Raw genomic sequence first — 17,537 nt, forward strand, 5'->3', positions numbered from 1 at the left:
TTATTTAACCTTATCTAAAACATCAGTTGTTTCTTTCTTCAGTTTCCTTTCAGCTCTTAATGCACTCAGGGGATGATGAATATTTCTTGCTGTGTCAGCATATTAAAGCTCAGGATGGCTTCTCTGGAAAAATAAAACCCTTCTTCTGTTGAATTGTGATTATCAGGAGCCAGTGTAACCTGGTGCTTAAGACTTCTGCTTAAAATATGGTTAAAATTGCATTTAAAATCCTCTGGTGCATGTTGTCATGGTGTCTTGTGAGGCCCTTTATATTTTCACCAGAACAAAAATGGAAATCACCAAAGCTTATACACAGAAAACTGAGTTCCCCATGCCCCTACTCCTTGATACCATGATGTGTAGCTCACACCCCACACCAGAGCACTCCACCTATGACACGGGTCTGTGTGCTACAGTAATAAGTTCATATCTGTCATTTGCTATTCTATTCTGCTTGGAACTCCTCTTGGAGCCCACCCCAAAGCTCCTGTTTGTGTCTGTGCGGCTTGTTGCTGGTCCCTAGCTGACCTGAGTGCCTTTTGCAGGCCTAAACCACCAGAGAGCGCTGGTGTGACTTATAGAAAATGAAAACATAGCAAAAATTTAAAATAAAATAAAGTATAAAATAAAATATAGAATCTTCTCTTGCATTTAGGACATCATTGAAATCAAGAGTTGCTCTAGAAAGCAAGATAAAAGCAATTATGCTTGTTGAGTATTTACAAGAGTATTATCACAGTCTTTTAGCAGCATCTGCTTGTTTGTTTTCTAAAAAAAAAACAATGTAGCATGACTCTGCTTGCCATAAATTCCATCTGCTGTACATATTTTGAGTGTTGTCATTTCACGGAGATATTTGTCAGCCTGATAATTAAAGCTGATGCATTAACACATAAGAGAGTTGTTTAACTCTTCTTAATCTGTTTGAGACTATAGAATATTTTCTTACTTATTATACATACATGTGCTTTCTTCTGAGGTCCTTGTTCTAGTAGTTATTATTGTCTGATGTGATAAATACATTTCAAATGTGTATCTTGTAAGTAGAGTTACTGCAGGACTACTTAAAAAATAATTTCTTCGGTCCTCAGATCAGAAAATATCTCAGTCCTCTTATATTTGACCAATGAGCTACATTCTTAAAATATGGAGGGAGTTAGAATTTGAGATGTCTCTAGATACATTATGTGCAATAAAGCATCTTACCTATCCTGGATCTTTTCTTCCAATTTAAATTTCTTTAGGAAAATCAATGGGAGAAATTATTCAGTGTTTGCAATACTAGGAAGGTGTCCTGTTGCAGAAGTGCTGTTTGTCCAAGGTTATTTCCTCTGCCCAATTACCTTTGCTGCTACAGATACTTAAAATTTCCCACAAGCACTGAGAGACTTATGTCCCAAGTACCATTTTTACTTGTCATGCAGATACCTAAATCCCAGTACATGCTTTGATGCCTAAATTCCATTATGATTTAGAGACACCTTTTATCCTGCACTTGTCTATAAAATGAAAAAGAGTGCTTCAGAAATTATATTTTATTCCTCAGCCACATGCTTGGCTGATCACAGCCAGAGCCATGAGAATATCCTTCCTTAATGAAGTAGACATAGTAAATCTCTTGTGCTGCTATCTACTGTAAAAACTCAAAAACATTTTCTCAAAGCAGAACAAAAGGTTAGAACCAAAACAGCTTTTTCCTAAAAAAGAAACCAAACAAAAAATTGAAAAAAAAAAAGAAAAGAAAAAAATGAAAGAAAAAAAAACAGAAGAAAAAAGCCTTCAAGCCAAACAAAAAATACCCCATGCAAAATAAAACAAACTCCCAAAAAACCCCTCACCAATCCAACAAGCTAACAAACAAAAAAATAATGTCACTACTGAAACAAAAAAGGCTAATTGGTCACTTGGATGAATCATTAGGCTGCTGTGCCATTTCCTAGGACACAGAGAAAAACAGATGCAAAAAGTGTTGCTCACTGTTTATCTGTCCCTTTAAGAATTCAGAGCCCTCTTTTATCCATTTTTCTCAGGGCAAATTGCATTATCATCACTGCTTCTGTTTTTCCCATAGAATAGAGTGACTGTCAGATTCCTAGTACAGTCCTATATTTAACTGCAGTTGGGGCTATCAAGCCTTTTTGCCCCACATACCAACTCCTGTCTAAATCCAGTGCCTCTCCCTTCTCTTCCTCCAGCCTGAGGGTCATTTAGCTGAAGGGTGGAAAGAACTCACCAAATGTATTTTGGGGGAAAGCAACAAAATTCGCTGTTTTGGTAAGCAGAGGTGGGAGCTGTGAAGAACAACTGAAGCTGCACTAGGAGAAAATAAACATGCTCTGAAGAGGGTGAAAGAGAAGGAGTGGAGAGAGCAGATGACTAATGATATAATGCTGACTCCATGGAGCCTCCCCCCAACCTGCTCACAAGTCCGTCCAGAACCATATCATGTCCCTGCATGGCAGCATCCTGTTTGCATGAAACTGAATGCAATTTAGAGAGAATAACAGTGTGTTTGTTGTGGCAGGGAATGCCGGGCACAGATGGAAAACCAGGCCTCCCTGGCATTGCTGGGCATCCTGGAGATGTGGTGAGTAGGGCTATCATAATGTGGGATCACCTAACACACACTGGCTCCCAATCCTACCTCTGAAGGATCAGCAGGAGCCATAACAGTACCTGCTGGCAGCCTGTGGAGAGCTGGGGCTGGGTTTGTCCTGCTTTACCTGGAGCAGTTCCCTCAGACACCAAACACAGGAGCAGAGTGTCTCTTGCCCACCCCTTCCTCATCAGTCAGAAGTGAAATAGGCATCTCCAGAGGCTAGTTCTGATTCCTCAATGCTCCTTCTGCTTTTAATTATTCAGAAATCAGCTCTGTTTTAATTAGAGGAAAACCATCAGGCTCATAGGTAATTTTAATGTATTTCTCATGCCTAAAACCCTCAAGGATTACAGAGTGCTTTGCCTGGGGAGTCCCACAGGTGCCCTGACGTCTTCCTCTCACTCATGCTGGACAAACTGCATGCCCAGCACAGAGAGTTGTATCCAGGGGCTGGTCAGCTTAGAAATAACCTGCCTGAAAGATGACAGTTTATCTCCCCTGTGTTCCCCTGTCTGCTCTCCTGGGAAATCTCAGACACAACTGATGTGGTTAGTGCTGGAAAAGGACAGCACAGCCAGGCATGGTTGATTTTGGAGCAGTGAAAAAAAGGTTCATTGAATTAATTCCCAACTAATTAAATATTTTGTGCCCATTTGCTTTTGGTCGTCTGTGAACTCTGTCAAAAGTTATGGGAAATACTTTTAAACATCAAATCCTCAGAATGTCTGAGTACAAACCAGTTGGCCCCATGTGTGTTTTGAGAGAGCTGGGGAATCATCATTCTGTACCTGCAATTTACTGTTGTGCTCTTTGTGAATCTAAAGAAAACACATTTCACATATTTTTTTCCTTTTTAAATAGCTTATGCTCTTTTCTTTAATCACATGCAGGGTCCAAAAGGGGAGAAGGGTGACCCAGGACCTCAGGTGAGATTGTGTGTGCTTCATTCTTTCCAAAAATCCCATGTGAAACGTAGTACTGGGTATATTGGTTTTTCACATATAATGCTTTTGAAATAGGGTGAACCAGGACAGAATGGGGACAGTATTGTGGGACCACCTGGACCACCAGGACCACCAGGACCAGTCATAGCAATACCTGAGGTAAGTGTGTTTCTCAAGCTTTGAAGTCTGTAAATCATCTTACAGAGAAGAGGGCACAAGGTGTTAACAAACTGGCAATTCTGTTGTTGATATTCAGGTCGTAAGTCTATTCCTCAAAACAGTCATATTGAGTCATATTGAGCACCCCTCACCTCTTCAGGTGATTCTGCAGGATTTGTGAACATCAAATAGAAGTCGACAGAGAAATAAAAAAATGGGAACGTTTAACAAAGCAAAGCACTAGAGACACAGTGGTATGTAGGGGAGAGAAGTGTTTTCTCACAGTTGTCCACTATACAAACCAGTGCACTGAGTCTGTTGTGGAAGCACTAACAAAAAGCACTGAAGGTAAAATACAAGAAGCTCATAAAAACTCTTCGGTATCCTTTATATGCACATACCTTTTCAGTTAATTTTGCTATGTGTACATCAGCCTTTGCAAAAACAATACTATTAGCAGTAATAAAAAATCCCATTTTCAAGCTGACAACAAAAATGCTTGCAGTTGGCTTGATATGTCATTAAGATCGGGAGAAACTGTGATTGACTGCAGGAAACCACCTCTGAGAGGTGGAGGTGCCTAAAACAGCCAGACTTGTCCATAGGAATGCATATAGGGGCACTAGGAAGTGATTTCTAATTGCAAGAAGGGAAATGCCCAGCTGAGATATCTGTATGAGAGGGAGCTTGGTACCAGTGTTATCATAAGCTATCCATAACATTCTTTTGACTGAAATAAATAGGCTGTCACTCAGGTTTCTGCTACTGATAGCAAATATAGCACCCCATAAGCCACATCACAAGTTCCAGCAGAACTGTGTTATTTACTAAATTTACTGGGATTCCACTTTCCATTCAGAATCTTAAGATCTTGGATCCCGAGTTGTGGATGAGCAGAATTACAGATTCACAGAAATGTTAGCTATGGGAAAATCATCTAGTCTGAAGTCCTGCTCCAAACGGGATTGTCACCAGCTCTTCACTTTATCACATTTCTGTTGGAGTTTCTGTGAAGTCCTCAATAGCTGTGATAGAAATGCTGATGTAAAATTCATATGCTTTCTCACAGCCCTGCCAAGGTGCCACTGTGAGACCTTAATTCTTATCAGTGATTAAATAGCTCTGTTTGAAGTAATAATGAACCTCAGTGAGTTGCTCCTTTCCTCATTAATACTTGAAAAAGCACTGTGAAATCATCAGAGGGAGGACAGAATGTATGAGAAATGTAAAAAGGTTATTTAAGCTGACATAGCAAACTAATGACACAGGTTTGCTGGAGGCTGCAGGGCTCCCTGACTCGTGATAGTCACAGTCCACACATCTGTCTAATATGAAGAAACATGAATCCTGTGAATTCTCCAGAACTACCTTTGCCATGCATTGCAGAAATATACAGAGCCTGGTAGAAGGTATATTGCATTAGCTGTGTTACAAATCCATACAAAAGCACATTTCCTTCTCTAAATACTTTGGAGTTTTAGAAGCTCTCTTAAAAAACAGGGAGCATAATATAAGTGGCTTCATATACATTTGTGGCAAACAGTTGTTCTGGGGAGGTACAGCAAGAGCCTCATGTGCTTCAAATTCCTTGTATTGTTAATCAGATGATTTCTCTGAGGGCTTGGTGTACTGGATTTTGTCACAGTTAGTTAAACAAGTGTGGAAGTATATGTTCCTGTGTATGACATTTGATTCTACCTACCTCACCAATGTTTGTATAAGAACAGGACATTCATTTACTATACATTTGCTGAGATAGAAGGTTAAATTACCCAAGTGTGTTTTGTTGACTCAGACTCTCACCTTCCCTAGTTTGCTTCAGATACAGAAAGAACTATTGCAAGTAGACCTATCAATGCCATTGGAATTGCAGAACTAAAATAAATACCCGTGCCAGCTGTTGTAATGTGGATATTGGCCTGAGGTGGGTAGAGCAGCAGAGATCAGTTCAGTGATCTAAGTGAACCATGGGGCAGTTAGAGAGATCCCTCCCCATGTCAAGGTCATTTAGTTCATTTGTTTAACCATTCAATAGCCAAGGACAAATTCTTCTCAAGCTACTGAACTCCAGTGGATTGATCCATCAGAGTTGGAAGGATGTTTTCTTAGGAAGGGCTGTGTGGCTGCAGTTAAACAGATTTTGTGCCTCTTGAACAAAATAAAAACAGTAAAAAGTCAGTGCAAATTCAGTATTTTTGAAATATTAGACCTGTTGTGGACAGCTGTGGCTCAGGGCCAGGTCTCACCAGCATCTGGCCAATAGCACATAGATTGAACTGCACTGAAAAGTGGACCTTGTTTTCCCCCTCACTTAACCTGATCCCTATGTGAACTGAGGGGATTTGCTTCCTTCAGAAACCACTTCTAACACCATAAAAATATGTGGTAAGATAAAACTGAGGTCTGCAGGGAAACCTACCCATTTACAGGCTTCTGCAGTACCCACCAGCATGGTAGGTCTCAGAGGCTTCCCATCCTTGCTGCTTCCTCTGTTGCCTCCTGTGATCAGTCAGAAAGTCTGCTCTGACCTGTCCTGTTTAAAAAACCCCAAAACAATGTACCTCTGTTTGCTGTTGTTTGGTATTCCAAAGCAACAGAGTCACTATTTCTCATCTTGTATTGATTATTTCATTCTTTTGGAGCAGTCTGTGACACTCAGTGCATTTTTGTGAGTGGATAGCCAGAAGACCATATTAATTGGTGGTATGATTTTGTCACACAAATGTAGTTGGGTATAGTACAGAAGCAATTTTGAATAGAGAAATGTTATTAGATTTAAATTTCAAACTTTTAAACAATTATCTTTGGCTGTCATTATTCACCTATAGAAACAAAAGTCCAGAAGAAATGTTAATGGTGAGGGTATAAAGAAAATGTCAAAAGATTTTGTTCCCTATATTCTTTCTATAATTCTAATAAGGATGTATTCATGCCACGTGGATACAAAGCTGAAGGTTTATTTAGAATCCAATCCAGACAATCATCCTAAAACATAACAATGAAGAAAATATTAAAAACAAAGTTGTCCTTACTTTGTAGTCTCCATTTTCTGAATTAATTTGATGTGCTGAAGAGTTATATTTCTGGACTGTTGCTATTAAAGCTGTTTTCACACCCAAAACTGAAGATAAAAACCTGGGGGAAGTTGTGAAGAATGCAATCTTTTTTTCTAATCATCACTCCTGGACCCTCTGTTTTCAAATCTTCTTCAGCCTTATATACAGTATCTGACTCCCAACCACAATTTCCATTTGTAGATCAAATCTATGTATAAAATATACAATGTGCCTGATCCCAAACTCAGCAAACCTTTGGGATTCTTTTCAGAGGCTTCAATATAGTTTGGATTGAGCCCAAAAACAATGAATACTGGTAATTCCACAATGAAAAGACAGTGTAAACCCAGGGCTCCTGGATTTCTGCCACCTGTTGTAGATAAAGCAGAACAATTGCAGCAGCAGGACTCTTTTATTACTGTCATTAAAGTAGCAGCCCACATCCCATTCCCTTTCTGGGCAATATAGAACTAGATATAAAGTGGGACTGATGGCACCACGCTACCCCTGGAGCAATGCAGCAGAGCTCATGAAGGCTGGAAATGGAATGCCGCCTGCAGGGTTTAAACTGGCTTTTTATTTCACAATTTTCCAGTGGTTTTTGCAGAACACGAGGACAGGAAGTGGGTTGTAGCACCCAGGAAAGGTAACAAGTTTTAGCTGCATGAATCATGCCAACACAACCTCAAAGCACAGAAAGCTGACCATACACTACCACGCTCAGACAACATAGGATAGGCTACGATACGATGCAATGCAATACAATACGATATGTTACGATACAATATGTTACGATACAATACAGTAAGATGTATGATGTGTCCAAGCAGATCTGTTCTCTTTTGTGTCCTACTTCACATATACCAAATTAGAAAAACAGCATTCAGAGACTCGTAAGAATATTGGAAGTGATCTCTGGAAGCCATATGGTCAAACCTCCTATTCAAAGCTTCAAACTCGGTTCCTGGATACTGTATTCACAACAAATGTTGGAAAAGATTGTGATCTGATAGCGCTGGTCTGCACATGGTAACAGGCAGAAAAAGGCATTCAGATTTCACAATACCTCAGTGACAACATGTTTATTCAGGTGGTAAGTAAATCCCTGGCACCTGAAGGCAAGCCCTGCCCTGGCCTTGTGAAATTCAGATTTTCATTACATTCAGTGGGAATATAGTGTTTCACATAGAGCCTTATATTGAAGCGGATGGCATGTCTTGCCTGTTAAGCAAATGGACTAACTCAGTCTTCCAAGAAGATTCAACATGTACTTCTGAATCCAAAACAAGCCTAAAGTGTCACATGGGGTGAAAGAAATTAAACAAACAACAAAAGCAGAATAAGGATATCTTTTTGCCTAAAATGTTCATGTGGTGCAAGCACTTACATATTTTCTGTCTTGAATTGTACTATAAGACTACATGATATAGTATTGGAAACACCTATTTAAACCAGAAGCAGCTATCTGAAACCAAAATGAAAGTCTAATCATAACATCAGGACAAGATTCTGATAGAGAGCAGCCAACATGGATTTACTAATAGCAGTTCCTTCCTGATCAAAATCATTGCTTCTCTGTGGACAGGGAATGGGCACTGCAATCTGTAGACCCTGACTTTAGCAGGACTTCTGATGCTGTCTTCCAGAGTCTTGCTATCACCAAACTGATGACGTGCAAAGTGGATAAGAGGATAGAAACACAGTTGGAAAGTTGTCTAACTGACGGACTCGGGAGTTGTGATTGGCTTCTGGGGTACTCTTCAGCTGTGAGAACCCCAGTACATGACCTAAAGGAGCAAGTACCATGCAGGGCTGCCAAAATATTCAGGGAACCAGAGCACAGACAGAGTGGGGTCTGATTAGTCTGGCAAAAGGCAGGTTAAGGAGAGGCTTTGTTGCTGTCTACAACTATCTAATCTGCGGATACAGATAAGATGGAAGCAGCCTCTTCTTGGAGATATAATATTAAAAGATGTAACAGACTCAAGCTGGAACAAGGAAAATTCCAATTAAATATAAGTGAAAACTTTTTTACCCTGACAGTGATCAAATATTAGAACTCCAAGGTCCTGTCCACCTTCATTATTATGCTTCTGTGATGAAATGATGCAGAAATGCCTAGTCTACCACTGAGCTCACTAATTCCAGGATAGGAATCGGTATAACAGCATTGCCATTACAGTGCTCTGTTCAGGGATCTTGAGACTGGGAGCTGATTACAGTCAGTGCAGCTCCACATCCAAGTGACTGTACTGTTTGGGAGACCCAAGCTTGTTTCAGACACAGCAACATGACCACAGCTGACTAAGGAATCACTGCATGGCTCTGCATGGTGTGATGCAGACATGCCACAATATAACTTCAACTCTATGACAGGATGAGTGTGGTGAAGCTGATCCATTCTTAGAATGCCAGGGACATACTGGAGCTTAAAACTTCCTTTTCAGTATTTATCTTGCTGAGGATAAATTAATTCAGGCTGCAACATTTGGCATCATATCTTTCAAATTAAAAATGGGAGTCAGTTAATTAAATTTTTGAAAGCATCCTGAGATCCTGATGGAAGAAATGTAAAACAAAGTCTAGGTTTTGTTATTCCAGATGTATAATGAAAATTAGAAGTATAGAGCCTTTTCTGTGACATTATTTATGGGGTTTTTTCCATTGTTATAAAGAGATAATTTTTTGTACATTTCTAAAAATGTGTGTGTGCCTTAGATAATAATTTGAAATAACCTGTTTCTTAACCCTTTCTTTTTTAGTTCCTCCTCAATGATACAAATGGAATGTTTAATTTTACTGAAATTAAAGGACTGCTTGGGCCTCCAGTGAGTACATGCTGCTTTATTAAATCTTCAGATTTGCTCCATCTTCAATGTCGTCTTTTAAGTATCAGCTACAGATGAGTTTCCTATGCTTTAAGATTGTGCTCCTGCTAGGTTCAGCTCTGAACTCTGTAGAAGTATTTTAGGGCAGAACTAAGTTCTATCTGAAAAATTTACTTTTACACATTTGTATGAAATAAAGAAATGTGCTCGACTCTGATTCTTAATTATATGCACAGAATTCTACATCAATGTAGAACTCTTGCAAAAATAGGGGCCAAGATTTACGTAGCATTTCTTCCATTTTTTTTCCCTTCTTGTTTTTCAAGTCACAGAATGTTGGGATAAAAAGTATTTTTCTCAGTTCTGCTTGAGACTAACGAGCAATGCTAGGCTCCTGTGTGTGAGTTTAGTCTCACAGGAATTATAGCTGCAGATGAAAAACTGGGAATTTCATGAGACAACAGATGTGAAATTCTGGTTCAAATATCTCAGTCAAATATTTGAAATTCTGAATGCTTTTTGTTAATAATTTCAGGTTCCTAGGACTGTATCCATAGAGAAATCTACCTTTTCCAAGCTGTGGAGTCTATTCAAACTTGCCCAAAAGTGCACTTTACAAAATCTTAACCCCCACAAATTAAACAACTTACTTCACAGCTAGTTTCATTTGCGGATTGTTGTTTGTGTATTTTATTTTTTTTTTCTCATTTGTGAGCGCAGTTGTCTCCCTCCCATTCAACCCCTGATGAAACAAGGAAACCCAGCATGTGCATAGCCAATAGCAAAATTTTACTCTACATAGCCAAAGTTTGAAATAAACATGTATCTTATTAATTCATCTGTCCCAAACCAAATATTTACTAAGTTTGTCATTGAACTGGAAAGAAGGGCATTGGCTCCAACAACAGCTTGTAACCTTTATCTGATAGTCTAGCACAGCTCTTTCCCGCTTGTTACACGATAGAACAAGTTCATGTTATTGTGACTGCATCCAGCTGTGCTTATGGTAAAACAGTTTTCATGGAAGAGTGTTTGATGTGTTTCCTGAGTCTCCTAATCTCTGGACATAATGGGGTTCCAGGATAGTATGGGCCCTTTTGTGTGAGCTCTGTTACTGCAGGTAGTTGCCTTTCAAACCTTGGATGACAGATTCTCAAAATAACATAGATGAGCAGGCTCATGACCCCAGCAGAAATGCATTGATTTCTAATGACTGTTAGGGTCACATTCCCAGCAAAAAGAAGCAGGGCCAGGAGCTTGAAGTGCAGTCGCAATGGGAAAGGTTTGAACCTCAGTCTCTGAGCTCACCCTGGTTAGGAAAGAGGTGCAGTCTCATAGTGGGTGGGGTAATAGACACCCCACTATTCTCATCTAGATCTGAACTAGAACTGAAGTGTCTCTCTGCACTTATCACATCAGGGCAATCTTAAATATGCCCAGTACAAATCCCAAACTATGTTTCTATTCACAGCCTATTACACATTCTATTTCCTATCCAGAGACATCCAGGAGAAAAATGGCAAAGGTGGGCAGGCTACTGTGGTCTCTGTGCTGGCATCTGGAAAAGATTCAAAGGAATCTGATTTGAAGTTGCATGCCTTTCATATCTGGAAACTGTCACCTTTTTTTCAGCCTTCCTTGGATCACTGTCTCTTCAGTTTCTGAAAGTAAACTCTAAGTTAGAAGCTTAGGATGTAGCAGAGCATTCACAAGTTTACCATCAACTGAAAGAAATTCTTAATTCGATTGCAGATGAGTTGATATTCACAGATCACACCATATATGAAAAATGCAAGTTTGTAATACGTGCTTGTAAAGGTGTGGGTTTTTTTGTTTTGCAGGGGCCAGATGGAAAGCCGGGTCTACCAGGATTTCCTGTAAGTATTAATTTCCTTGAATTTCAGTTTTTTTCATATTAGTTTACTATTTTTAAAAATTTGTACTGTGCACAATTTGCACTAGGTCTAATAAATTTTCTTATGGGAGACTGCAGGTCTTTATGGAATTGCCAGCTATGGTAGAAATTTACTCTCTTGGAAATGAAGTACATCCTGATATGTTTATCTCAATGTCAGTTCTGTAGTTTAAATTGAGATGTAATTGAAGAAAAATTACTACCTAAGGAAAGACCTGTGCCATATAGGAGAGACAAATGGAAACAATGGACTTCTAAGAGTTATCTTTGTATGTATATTTAATTGTGTTATTATTTAGGCGCTTTTTTTGTTGTTACCTCTACAGAATACAGTAAAGCCCTATGAGACATACTCTTTATATTTCATCTTTTAGGAAACATTTATGATTTTTTATAAAAATGTACCAGGGCTACCATATAAGCATTGCACAATCATAGTATCAAAAGGTGCCTTATTCTAAGCAACCCACCTACTGTGCTCAGACTGCCACACTACACAAACATAAAAACATCTCCATAAATGACTTGGATGAAGGACTAGAAGGAATGCTAAGTAAATTTGCAGATGGCACACAACTGGGAGGAGCTGTCAACTCCCTCAAAAGCTGAGAGTCCCTGCAGGGAGACCTCAGCAGAGCAGAGGGCTGGGCAATCACCAGCCATGTGTAGTTCAACAAGGAAAAGTGCCAGACTCTGCACCTGAGACGGGCAACCCTGGATGTATGAACAGACTGGGGAATGAGATGCTGGAAATCAGTGCCATGTAAAGGAACCTGAGGGTCCTGGTCAATGGCAAGTTGAATATGAGTCAGCAGCCAGGAGGGTCAGCCATGCCCTGGGGGGAATCAGGCACAGCATCGCCAGCTGGGTGAGGGAGGGGATTGTCCTGCTCTGCTCTGCACTGGGATGGGGCTGCCTCACCTTGAATAATGGGGTAGTTTTGAGCACTGAAATATAAGAAAGATATTAAGTCATTAGAGAGTGTCCAAAAGAGGGCAACAAAGATGGTAAAGGGCCTTGAGGGGAAGCCACATGAGGAGCAGCTGAGGGCATTTGGTCTGCTCAGCTGAAGGAGACCGAAGGGAGACCTCATTGCAGTTACAACTTCCTTGTGACAGAAAGAGCAGGGACAGGCACTGATCTTTCCTCTGTGGTGGCCAGTGACAAGACTCAAAGGAATGGCTTGAAGTTGTGTTGGGGAGGTTTAGGTTGAATACTAGAGTAAATTTGTCACCCAGGGAGTGGTTGGGCACTGAACAGGCTCCGCAGGGCAGTGGTCACAGCACCAAGGCTGACAGAGTTCAAGAAGCATTTGGACAATGTTCTCAGGCACATGGTGTGACTCTTGGGGTGCCCTTTACAGGGCCAGGAGCTGGACTTCAGTGATCCTTGTAGGTCCCTTCCAACTTGGCATATTCTATTTCTATGATTATCTAGGTTATAAATTCAGATAGTATTGTTCATAGTACTGTATCCATATTCTATGTAATGTGATGGAATTATTTTCCCTTGTTATGATTATTTTACAGTTCAGAGCACGCATATGGTCTCAGGATCCTTTGTCAACTGCCTCAGAATAACTAAGGAAAAAACTGGGAAAGCTGAAAAAAGATGTTAACAAACACTGGCAAATTGCCCAAAATTTTACAGAAGGTTGTTTACTAAGTCTAGGTATTGCAATCTGCATAGGAAACCAAAGGAAAAAAGTCTTTAAAAATACTTTTCATTTGAAAAAGAGCTGATATTATTTAGAAAGTGGTATAATGAATTCTTGGTCTCTCTGTCATTTACAGAATTTCTACTCTCATGAAAATACCATTCTTGTTCTTACCTCATGTCTTTATCTCTTCACTGATGCAGAAATCATGTAGACTTGAATTAAGTTCTTTGTGGGTGAAAGAAATGTTTCTGAATGCACTTACAATGACTGATTGTGAAGCACAATTTGATTTGAGTGGCATGCTTTCACCACAGAACAGATAAAGAAATTATCTCATTTACAAATAGATAACCCCTTTTTCAGGATTTTTTTTAATATAGTGTTAAAAATATAGGTTAGGAAATTCTGTTGAAAATCATCTGGCTGAATTATCATGGAGGGAGAGAATAGAGTAGGGAGGAAACAGAGAATTTTACATTGAATTTCCACTGTTGTTAATGTTTGGGTATTTCCCTTTGTGAATGTGTATATCATCTACACTGAAAAACATCAGGGTTTTTTCATTTTGTTCTTTTAACAGATTTTTCCCTATGTGATATTTGGGTTAGGGAATAATATGATTCAAAGAGCAGTTTAGTCCTGTGAGAATTCTTACATTGCAACCAGAGTGATTTAAGTTCAAGTTTGATAGTTAATGAAAGTTACATTTGGTAAATGGCCTGGCTCCATAATCTCCAGAGATATCCCTATGGATTTATGTGCTTGTTTTTCACAGGGTCCTCGGGGACCAAAGGGTGATATTGGTTTGCCTGGATTACAAGGACCCAAAGGACAACAGGTATAAGAACATGCACAGGGAACAGCACATGCTGGGAAATGTGTTCAATGACAAATACTTAGTGACATTAAGTTTAATGACTCTAATTTTTACTAAGGATTGCCATGTTACTAACTTCATGAGAAAAATTTAGTAGGGAGAAATAAAAAGTGCTGAACAACATCCCTTGACATAATCCCACCAAAATCTGATATTCCTGCCCCGGTGTTGAAATTCTGGAGTGCAGTATGCACTTATCAGTTAAGTCTGCATAAACATTAAACATGAAGCAACCTCTTCTTGCCAGCCGATTGCTGTGCTGACACCCTGGGATCTCATCCAAAAGGCCAAATACAAAGAGATTGATCTTTTCCTCCTCCCTTGCTCAAGAGGGCTTTACCTACAGATTGAAGCCTGCAGTTTTCAATTCCCAAAGAAAGTATAAGGCTTGGGGAGCTCTCTTCTTAGGATCCCTTGCCTGTGTTCTTCACAAAAAGAGTGTATTTTATAGCATTCCTGAGAGGTTACTAAAGACTGTTGTTTGGTAAATATTGCAGCTGTTCTAGTTTTATTCCTCCCCTTCTCATCCCTCTGCAGGAAGCAGGGGAGAGGACCATATAATATCTTGGGGGCAACAAAAAGACAAACACTTTCTGCTTATTCTTTCTCAGTAGCTGACCTCACTTTCTCACAAGTAATAGGAAAACTTGGAATTGGTTAGCTGTGGTTTGAAATGAGATTGTAGATGAAAAGCATCTTCATTACTCAGAAAGAAACATCTCAGGCCACAAATACCAGTCCACTTTTGTCATAAGTTTCCTGTTCTTTTAGAGAGTGCATAAAATGATTGAGCTCAACCTTGAAAATAGTTGGGTGTTTTTTGGTTTGGTTGTGGGGATTTTTACTTTTGTTTTTTAGTTAGCACCTCTTTTTGTCTTCTGCTGTCCACATTGGTAAGAATTCAAAACTTTGAAGTCATTATATTTTGCACCCCCCAAAGACAAAGAGATGTATCTGAGGCTGTTTCTGGGGCACAAACACCAGGTTATGCTCAAGAATGATGAAGGTGGGAACTACAATGAAGCTGTACAGACACCTAGGAGCATTTTACTTTAAAGAACATGAAATTCAACATCAGGTCCATAAAATCTCATGGAAGATAAAGTCAGGGAAGACAACCAAGCCTTATGGAGAGTCCAAAGTATCCAAAGGAGCTTCAGAGAGACTTCAAATACTCCAAAGATTTAAGAACCTGAGAGAGGAACAGAATTACAGCACTTACAGCTCAGTGAAAGGGCTATAACCTGGACTGTCATTTTAATCATGAATGCAAGTGTTAGTTCCAAGCCAGATTTCTTCCATGAGATCTGGAGAAAGATGTTATACCAAGATGCCTGAGCTAGGAAGAGGAAAGTCACAAAGGAAAGATCCAGAGAGGGAACCACACGCTATCACTAAGTGATAATTTGTGGTTGTGGAACTGGAATGCAGAGGGTCACAATTTGAATGTTGGGAATTGTCCTTCATTCAAGTTAATGAGACTGCATCATGCCAGGCATAGAGAGAGAAGGATTCATGCTTTCCTGATAGTAAAATTAGGACATTTACTGTTCTATGAAGATTCTCCATTTCCAGCAGGATTTGCTGACCGTTATGTAAGCTGATGTTACACAAGACACCAATAGCTTGTCTGACTTTGGCAGAGATCTTTCAGAAACATAGCAGGTTTCACATAGTTATTCTATGGAGAGCAATATAAAGTGTTTTGTAAAAAATAAGTACTTACTCATCTCAGGGAGATATTTCTGGTGTACTTCATTATGTTTTAAGAAGATCATCCCTTTCTCCCACAGAATCAAGCTTTACCCTACTCACACTTGGTGTCACTTTATGTTTCATATCACAGCATGACTAATCTGTCATGCTTCAGACAGCAGCAATGCTGCTTTGACTTCTACTGATTCACTGAGAACTGCTTTGTAAACTGTAATTACTTGGATAATTGCAGGGTGAAAAGGGAGAGCCAGGAGCTATCATTGCTGCTGATGGATCTATAACTGAATTAATAGGAAGAAAAGGAGAGAAGGTGAGCTAATACTGTGATGTGTTCCTCCAAAATGCTTGGCAGCCTTGTTGCCAGCCACCTCTGCTAGACATTGCAGGAATTCTCCTTATCATTGCTCTCTGTGTGTCTGTCCTCAACAGGGTGAAGCTGGAGTGGTGGGACCAGCAGGACCAATGGTAAGACAAGTCCAAAGAAGGAGTGGTACTTTTTTTAAATTTTGCTTTGGATTAACGGATGTTAGTAAACATAAAGGTAGTTTGGGTTAGCTTTTCAGTCCTTCTGAGTAGGGATGATATGCAGTATTCCTGCTTTAGTGTGATCAGTGTCCTTCCAAAGAAAATGTGGTTATTACACATGTAGTGCTCTAAACTACTGACTTAATGCAGAGTTTAAATTCTGATAGTACAAAGGTGTCTGTTACTATCTAAACAGACAGTAAAAATCATCAGAGCTAGAAACTTACCTTACATGACTGAGTGAACTGGGTTTGTTTAGCCCTGAAGATATAAGACTGAGAGGAGCTCTAATTGCTCCCTGCTGCAGCCTGAAAGGGAATCACAGAACAAAGTCGTGTTCTTCTCAGAGGTGCAGAGGAAAAAGGCAAGTAACAAAGATCACAAGTCCCAGAAAGGGAAATTTCAATTAGATAAAAAGAAAAAAAATCACAGTAAAAGTGCTTAAACACAGAAATAAGTCCCCAGAGAGATGGTGGATTGTGGAACAAGGTGCAGAGTGGCATGACCTAACTTACAAGTTTGTCTTACTCTGAGCAAGAGGTTGTACTAGAGGATCTCTAAAGGTCCTTTTCCATCTAAACTACTCTGTTTCTATGATTTACATTAAAATAACTAACTCCATCAGCTCAATTTCTGTTGATGCCAGTAATCTGCAATTGCCTTGGATTCTGAGAAGGCTGTATATCAGGCAGTAGAGTCAGGTCATGTACTGAAGTCAGGATTTAGAGGCCTTCTTTCAGGTATTTGGTCTGATACTTTTGACTGGACAGGGAATGTTGTATGAAAGCATAAGTAAAGAGTTATAAAATAAGAACATTTGCCCAGACTCAGGGCACCAATTTCTTCTGGTCTAGTATTCAACAGCTCAAGAATATTGGAGTTTCTTAGTTTCTCCTTTTAATGTGTGGTCTGGTCACTGTTGTGTCTAACTGAAGATTAGTAGGTGTTGACATTTCTGCACGCCAAGGCATGTAGGAGATTTTGACATCAATTTCTGTAGTCTTTAGAAGGGGCTAGCTGGGTGTGCTGAGTAACTGCTTTCTTAATGACTGTGTATTGGAATACCCTGAGGGGGCTGTCCTGACTTACCAGAAAGGAAGTTCCTTTTCTCCTCCTTGTATGACTGCAAGATGAGTCTATCTTTTCACCTTGACACAAAATAATTTTGAGTGGCAGTGAACTTCAGAGATCATCTAGTCCACAGCACTGCCTGAAGCAGGTCTGTTTAACTCAGGGACTTGCCAAAGTGTTTTCAACA

General features: G+C 39.7%; 1 protein-coding gene across 3 annotated transcripts in view; it reads left to right on the forward strand.

The window, feature by feature from the left end:
- The window catches only part of COL15A1 (collagen type XV alpha 1 chain), a 124,983-nt gene that overhangs the window by 81,347 nt on the left and 26,099 nt on the right, over positions 1-17,537 (forward strand). For all 3 annotated transcript variants that reach the window (XM_071553446.1, XM_071553449.1, XM_071553447.1), the window contains exons 19-26: positions 2,525-2,587; positions 3,490-3,525; positions 3,619-3,702; positions 9,521-9,586; positions 11,428-11,463; positions 13,937-13,999; positions 15,987-16,064; positions 16,184-16,219. In XM_071553446.1, the coding sequence (XP_071409547.1) occupies positions 2,525-2,587; positions 3,490-3,525; positions 3,619-3,702; positions 9,521-9,586; positions 11,428-11,463; positions 13,937-13,999; positions 15,987-16,064; positions 16,184-16,219 (462 nt within the window). The remainder of the gene's footprint in view (positions 1-2,524; positions 2,588-3,489; positions 3,526-3,618; positions 3,703-9,520; positions 9,587-11,427; positions 11,464-13,936; positions 14,000-15,986; positions 16,065-16,183; positions 16,220-17,537) is intronic.

The sequence above is a fragment of the Pithys albifrons genome, chromosome 4 (genome assembly GCF_047495875.1).
Source record: "Pithys albifrons albifrons isolate INPA30051 chromosome 4, PitAlb_v1, whole genome shotgun sequence".
NCBI lineage: Eukaryota > Metazoa > Chordata > Aves > Passeriformes > Thamnophilidae > Pithys > Pithys albifrons.